This window comes from Empidonax traillii, unplaced genomic scaffold (genome assembly GCF_003031625.1).
Source record: "Empidonax traillii isolate 1590-97213 ecotype Southwest subspecies unplaced genomic scaffold, ASM303162v1 scaffold255:size705445, whole genome shotgun sequence".
In the NCBI taxonomy this organism is placed as follows: Eukaryota; Metazoa; Chordata; class Aves; order Passeriformes; family Tyrannidae; genus Empidonax; species Empidonax traillii.
This window is the reverse complement of record NW_020955448.1, coordinates 126,833-134,059: the sequence shown is the minus strand read 5'-3', so window position 1 is coordinate 134,059 and position 7,227 is coordinate 126,833. Positions and strand designations below refer to the sequence as shown.

General features: G+C 54.4%; 2 protein-coding genes across 2 annotated transcripts; both read left to right on the top strand.

Annotated features, from left to right (window-relative positions):
- Positions 1-1,113: 1,113 nt before the first annotated feature.
- On the top strand, positions 1,114-2,463 carry LOC114060034 (alveolar macrophage chemotactic factor-like). The gene is made up of 4 exons (XM_027889172.1): positions 1,114-1,484; positions 1,690-1,819; positions 1,984-2,067; positions 2,165-2,463. The coding sequence occupies exons 1-4, from the start codon at positions 1,421-1,423 to the stop codon at positions 2,187-2,189; spliced, it is 303 nt and encodes a 100-aa protein (XP_027744973.1). The 5' UTR covers positions 1,114-1,420; the 3' UTR covers positions 2,190-2,463.
- Positions 2,464-2,750: 287 nt separating this feature from the next.
- LOC114060045 (C-X-C motif chemokine 2-like) lies at positions 2,751-4,109 on the top strand. The gene is made up of 4 exons (XM_027889198.1): positions 2,751-2,814; positions 3,345-3,480; positions 3,764-3,847; positions 3,941-4,109. Exons 1-4 carry the CDS (start codon positions 2,751-2,753, stop codon positions 4,107-4,109), a joined length of 453 nt encoding a protein of 150 aa, XP_027744999.1.
- The last annotated feature ends 3,118 nt before the right edge of the window (positions 4,110-7,227 follow it).

Sequence of the window (7,227 nt, the reverse complement as noted above, 5' to 3'; positions counted from 1 at the left end):
GCTGTTCTCGGCATTCACACATTTCTCCTCCTTCTGCTTTTTGCAGGAAGAAAAAATAAGTTTCCTGCTAAGGAAGTTGATGCCCAGAGCCCCGAGATGGGCTGGTGGACGATGCCCGGGTGTGCAGACCTGGCTGCTCCTCACTTTGCCCTCGTTTCCCCGCCTTCCTGAAATCCTGAAATCCCCATGTCTGGCTCCACTGGCAGTGCCTGTGAGCCAGTGGCTCACTGCTGGTCCCAACCCCAGGGTGGGCTTGTGGGGGTGTTTCCCCCTGCATTTGGTCCTTGGATAAGCGTGAATCTGAATCCTTCATTTATTAACTCGCCTGTGGACTGTGAAGGTGTTCTCTGTCAGGGGCTGCTCCTGCTTCTTTAGGAATGACTTTGTGATTCTGTGCAAAGTGCTCAGTGACAGACTGTGTGTCTGGGGTTTATGTGGCACAGTGGCGTGTCCTGTCCTCAAGTCCAATAAAATTCAGGATTTTTCCTGCTGTTGTATTTTCCCTGCATCTCCTAGCTTTGAAGTAATATAGGACATAGAATCATAGGACAGTTTGGGTTGAAAGGCACCTTAAAGCTTATCTGGTTTCCACCCCCTGCCACAAGCAGGGACACCTTCCACTATCCCAGGTTGCTCCAAGCCTCGTCCAAGCTGCCCTCGGACACTTCCAGGGATGGGGCAGCCACAGCTTCTCTGGGCAAACCTGTGCCAGGGCCTCACCACCCTCACAGGGAAAACCTTCCTCCCAAAATCCCATCTAACCCTGCCCTCTGGCAGTGTAAAGCCATTCCCCCTTGTCAAGGATCCTTCCCATCCTAAGCTGTTGTTTCCCTCAGTCCTGATTTGAGGCCGTGATGTTCCTGGCAGGGAGCTGGATCCAGCCAATGCATCCCACATCCGAGTGCTCGTGTTTGCAATAGGGCTGGGGTTAGCAGGCAGCTGTAAAAAATCAACCCAGGCCAAAAAGGAAATATATTGGGAATGGTTGTGAGGTCATGTGGCAGAGTTTTGAGGTAAAAGATCAGAAGCAAATGTCACCAGAGCTCTGCTGGTCTGCGCCTTGTGGGGGGACAGTGTGATTGTAAGAGAAATGAGTAATATCTGATCATGCAGGACAGAGAAATCCCTAGCCTCGTGGGACTGTGTGGGCTAAGAACAAACTCGGGGGAAACAACTGATCTCTTCACAAGACCCGGCATTCTGGGAAGGGGAAAACGGCGCCAGTTTCGGGAAGCCTGGGCCCCTGCCAAGCCCTGAGCCACGTTTGGTCGGCAGCGCCGCAAGCTCAGCGAGCGCCGTCAGCACACAGAGCGGGACGGGCGAAAACCGCCCCGACCCCGGGGGGCCGCCCGTGCTGCCTCACTTCTCCTATTTTCCGGCTCAAATAGGGGGATGCTGCCGGTGCCGGGCTGGGGCCGGCATGGCTGTGTGGGCAGCCCTGCTGCTGGGGGTGCTGCTGGTGACCCACTGCCCCGGGGATGCAGGTGAGGCTCCCCTCGGGCGGGCTTGGGGGGTGCTGGGGGGGGAGGAAGTGGCGAGGCTTTCAGGGGTGTTCTGCTGCCGTCTCTGGGGTTTTAAAGCGGGTGATCCTGGTGAGGTGTTGGGGGCATGTGCGCTGCACAGGAATGGTTTTGGGGATGGCAGTGGGATTTTGGGTGATGGGTGAGCCACGGCCGCGTGCCCCGCCAGCTCTCCTGGAAACCAATGGCAACCTGAGCTGCCGCTGCCGCAAAACCACCAGAGCCTTCATCCCCCCGGCAAAATACAGCAGCATCGAGGTCCGGCCCGTGGGGAGCAGCTGCCGGCGCCTCGAGGTGGTGTAAGTGTGTCCCAGGGGTTCTGAGCCTCCAGTTCCCCCCGTATTCCCTGAATTACTTCAGTTTCATGCTCATTTTTATGAGAAGGGTGTGGGTCTCGGTGACTTGAGACCCCCCCGCTGCAGGAGGGGGAAGTGACAGTGCTGAAAGCCCGTGTGTTTTCTAGGATTAAGCTAAAATCCCAGGAGAGGGTCTGCGTGGATCCTGACACCCCCTGGGTGAAGAAACTCTTGAAGGACCTCCCTCACCTGTAAGACCCACCCCTCTCCTCCTGAGCACTCCTGGCAGGACCAGGGGCATCCCGTGCAGACCTGTTCACACGTTCCTCCCCCTTCTGCTTTTGGCAGGAGGAAGAAAGAGCAGCCCCGCTGAGGAAGCTGCCACCGGTGGGACGGCCAGATGTGCTGGGCCCAGAACTGCCCCCCCTCCCCATCCTGCTGCCACTTCACCCCTGTCCGGAAGGGAGCATCCTCCCACCTGATCCCCTGAAACCCTTTTCCCTTGGCGTTTTATGCCTTTAAACCCTTGACCATGCCAGTCCCTGTCTCCCTCCCCTCCCACCCCGCAGCCATGCGCTGGGTGTCCTTTTCGGGCACAACCCAATAGGCCCAATAAAGGTGGCAACCTGAGGTTACCGTCCCTTGCATCCCTTCCTGTGGCATTCTGGGGGCTCGGGGTGCTCAGGGGTCAGCAGGGGCATGGGGACTCCAGCCTTTCCCCAAAAACCTGGGACGAACAGGAGGTTTTAGGAGGCGGCCGTGGTGATTTCTGCCTTTTTCATGGGCCACGTGCGTGTGGGGGAAGCGAAGGCAGGGAAGTTGAAGCGTGGGGGCATCTCCTTTTTCCTCCCTCTCTGTCCCTTCCCAGGCTGTGAAATCCCCTCAGGGCTGGCTATAAGGCAGCCCCTGCATTGGCTCGGGGTGGGCAGCGAGGATGCGGCTGCTCCCGGCAGCGCTGGCCCTGCTCCTGCTCCTGAGCAACTTGGTGCCTGGGGGCGGTGAGTGGCTTTGGGGTGTCTGCATCCCTCTCCAAATCCCTGGATAGTGGCATTGGGTGTCCCAGATGGGGCTGAGTGTGGGCTCTGCTAAGCTTTCAAATTTGTCTCTTGCCTGTCTTTGAGTTTATCTTTCAAATTTGTCTCTTGCCTGCCTTTGAGCTTGAGTTTATCTTTTAAATCCTGTGGCTAAGCTGGAGGGGGATGCCTGGGACTGGGGGACTTGTTTCATGGGTTTAAGTTGCTTCTCTTCCAGACCCTTGTGAAACTTGAGTGCTTGGTGGGAGGGCAGAGGGTTTAATTCATAAAATACTGTTTAAGCTTTCAAACCCTGCTGCTAAACCCCCTCCATGTACAGGAAAAGAGGCTGTGATGGGGAGGGATTAGCCTTGCTGCAAACTCCGTCAACACCGGCCTGGCCCTGCAAGTGGCCCCATGAGTGTCTGGGATGGGATAATGGGGAGGGGGTTGTCCACCCCATCTACCTCCCTTTCGGGGGGCCGAGACCTGGTGTGGGCTGCTCTGGGGCACAGGTCTGTCACTGGAGAGCCTGCTGACCAACATGAGGTGCAAGTGCATCAAATCGACCGCCCAGGTCATCAACTTGGGGCTGATCCTTACCATTGACGTCACGCCGCCGGGTCTGCACTGCCGGAGGAAGGAGATCGTGTAAGTGGAAAGTCTGGGAAGCAGTTCCTGCAAGCTGTGGGCGCTTGTGTCCTCTCTGCAGCTCCCGAATGTTGGGGTGACTCTTGCAAGGCGCAGGGCCGCCGCCGCCTGTTTAAAAGGGGCTTCCCCTCAGTGTGGCTCTCCTGGGTCACGGCCCCAAAAATCCCATTTCCCTGCCGTCCAGGGTGTGCTCACATCCGTGCCGGGGAGTTTTCTCTGTCGGTTGGAAAAGCTCTGGGGAAGGGGTGTTGCGAGGGGGCTGAGGAATCTTGCGGCCTTGCAGCCTCACGCTGAAGAAAAACAAGAGGGTGTGCGTGTCCCCCGAGGCGCCCTGGATCCAGCTGCTCATCCACAGGCTGACGGAGAGGTACGCGGGACAAAAGCGGCGTTTCCAGCGCCCTGGCAGGGCGACCCCTTCCTCCTCACCTCTTCCTTCCCCTTTCTCCCGTCCCGCGAACAGGAATGCCGCCAGGAGGGCAGCGGCGGCGCGGCCGCGGCGGGAGGCGCGGCTGTTCCCGTTCCCGTCCCCTCACGGTTCCCGCGCTCCGGCCCCGCCGCCGGCCCGGCCCGAGCCAGGCCCGGCCCTGGATTCCCCGTGGGACAGCAGCGACACGGCCGCTCTGCGCTGAGACAGGGGGGCACGGCACAACGCTGCCGCTTGCCCTGCTCCCGGGGCTTTGGCACGGGCGGGAGCCTTTCCCTGCCTCCCGACAAAAAAGGCTTTTTCCCCCCACTCAGGCACCCGGCGTCTCCCTCCGCGTGGGATCCCGCCGTACTCCCTCAGGCTACCGCAGCCCATCCCGGGCAACATCAATAAATGATGATTGTGTTTCCCCCCTCAGCTGTGGCGGCTCTTTCTGCCTGGATTTGTGGAAAAATTGGGCTTTTTGGGGTGGGGAGTTGGATGGGACTGTGGCACTACAAAGCCCTCGGTCGCTTTTGCCACGGGATGTTTTTCCTTTCCTCTGCCATTTCCTGACAGCTCCTGGGAGGAGCAGGCAGTGCAGGAGGTGGGTAGGGTTTGGTGCTGGCTCCTGGTTGTGGAAGCACAGGAGAAATAGGAGATACAAGGAAATTTCCCAGTGAGTGGCTGCAGCTCTCCCCCTGGAGCCCTGCCCTCCTGGGTGGGGAGCCTGGCATGGCATAGAATGTCCCCTGGTCACATGGATGCAGGTGACACAGGTGTGACTTGTGGACGTGGCCCCAGGATTATCCCCATTTACAATCTGGCTTGGCCGTGCTGGGAGAAGGTGTCTGAGGTGTGTAGGAATCAAATTTGCATTGTCCACCCACCCCCTGGATGCCAAAAATGCATCCTGGGGCAATGGCAAGCTGGGAAACGCCCGGCAGGTCCCTATGTCCCCCCTCCTTCCCACACGGTCCTCCTCAGGAACAAGAGTTGGTTGCAAAAGGGCTGTTTGTTGCCTGCAGAAGGACATGGAAGTACATAGGTGGGAAGAAAGCAGTGGATGTTCAGCCCTATCCATCACAGGTGAGCAATATCCTATCTCCACAGGGGTTAAATAAAAAAAAAAAAATTAAATTAAAAAAGGAATAAAAGAAGTCGCAGTTTGGGGTTTGTATCACCTTGAAATACCCAAGGGAAGAAAGAGGGAGGGAGGGTCCGTGAACAAACTTGTGCAATCTTACCCAAAAACTGCATGTACTTTGGGAAGACCCCTCAGAAGAACATCCCACCTCCATGGTAACCAAGCAGGACAAGGACCTGCTGCTCTGTGATGCTGATTTTAGCTGAACCACCTCCTGCTGCTCTCCTGTCCCAGCGTGCCAGGTAAGGATGTCCCTGAGTTCCTAAAGTCTTTCCCTAAATCACCTTCTGCATTAACTCTGAATTTCCACACCCTTTTCTCCCTGAGCAGAGCAAACCCCACATTAAAAAAGGGATCTGAACCTTGGAGGTCTCAGTTTCTCACTCACGATTTGAGGCTGACATCTCTCTCCCAAGCCTGGATGTGGAAGGCTGGTCTTCAAAAGCCCAATAATTTGGGATTAAGTGGGAGCTGCAGATGCTCACAACCTTTGCAAAGTGAATCTTGACAGGGTGAACATGGATTTCAGAGTTGGCAAGGTGGGACCCCTTCAGCCCTCCCCATGTAAACTGAATGGTGGAGATCACAGCGAAGCTGCGTTCTGGAAAGGGGAAGAGTCCAAGATTTCGGGTTTCTAGTCCATAAAACAGAACAACTAGGACACTTGGAAAGGAAAGGTTGTCTGGGACCCCACTAGGCCATACCTGGAGAAGTAAAGGTAGTCTGAGACCTCACTGGGCCATCCCTGACTGCTCACACTTGTTCCCGCTCCTTAGAGTGAAAGAAGGAAACAAAAATATTCAGCTGCATTGTACAAAATTCTCTTTTTTTTATATATATATATATATATATATGTATATATTTACACACACAAAACCCCCATATGGAACAGATTTACCGGGTTGAGTTTTAAAAAGTTGCTTGTAGAAGGGCGTTGGATTTTGTTTTCTCTGCTTGCTTTAGGCAGTGCTGTCGCTTGGGAAGTGGACACCAGGCACCGTGTTTTGGAAAGGCAGGAGCAGGCAAGGGCTTGGAGCCTTTTTTCCAGGTACTGGCTGCGACATGCTGGGAACTGAGGGGTGGTGATGGAGAGAACAGCTGGGAAAAAAGCACCATCCCCTCACTGCTCCTGCTGGGAAGGGAGAACAGAAGGGAGCTGGACAGGAGAAAGGCAGGTAAACATGTGTATTGACTGAAACATAAACATGACTTTTTTTTTTTTATGTGCAATGTCTGTTAAAGTAACATTTTTATGTTAAGAACCACACGGCGTGATGGGTGTTGGGAAGTGCATTTGGCAGCAGAGAAAATCCAATGGAACACCTTCCTGCAACGGAACTGTCAGAAACCAAAGGAAAATCCAACTTGAGCAGCTCACAACTTTTGCCAGGGTTTGGGTTTTTTCTGTGTCCCCATCCTCTCCCACCCCGATTACTACAAAGCGTTTGGTGTTGGGTTTGTGTTTTTATTACTAAACTCCTCTGAAGCTCATAGACAACCATGGGTGACTTGGAAATTCCATTTTATACAAACAGCTCAGAAAAATACCGGGAGCGAAGTATGGTGGGAATCACTGCTCACGCTGGGAGTTACCGCGCGCGGAGGAACAGGACGAGCAGGTCAGTGCACACCTCCAGAGAGGAGCATCCCCCTTCCCAAAAAAACATACAGCAGCTGGTTAAGGAAAGGTAATGTCCACAGAATTAAGTTTTTCATGCTATTCTACTTTCCAGTACTCTCAAATCCATGTGCCATGGCCAGGTGGGGAAGGCTGAGGTATTCAGAGATACCTGTACCCAGAGGAAAATCCATCTCTGGAAAGGGCTCCTTTTTTTTGGGGGGGAGACTTTTTGGTTTTGGGGTTTGTTTTTTTTTTTTTTTTTGCACAAATCAAGTGCTACACAGCAATTTCCCCCAGCTCCCATTGCTTCCAATTGATCATAGACCATGGATGACGCCTCCATTTTTTAGGCACTTCTTTTCCAAGGGAAAAGGTGTCATTTTTTGAACCCATTTTTGCATTCTGGCCCACCCCACCCCATCCCCAACCCCCAGCTAGAGTCAGGGAATAGTTTCTCCTCTAAGTCCAATTAGGGTCTTTTTTTTCATCTACGGATAATATCCCCAACAAAAGAAATGTTTAATTAAAAGAGAAACAGCCTGACTTGGCAGTTTTGCAAGACAGAAGATGGCTCCT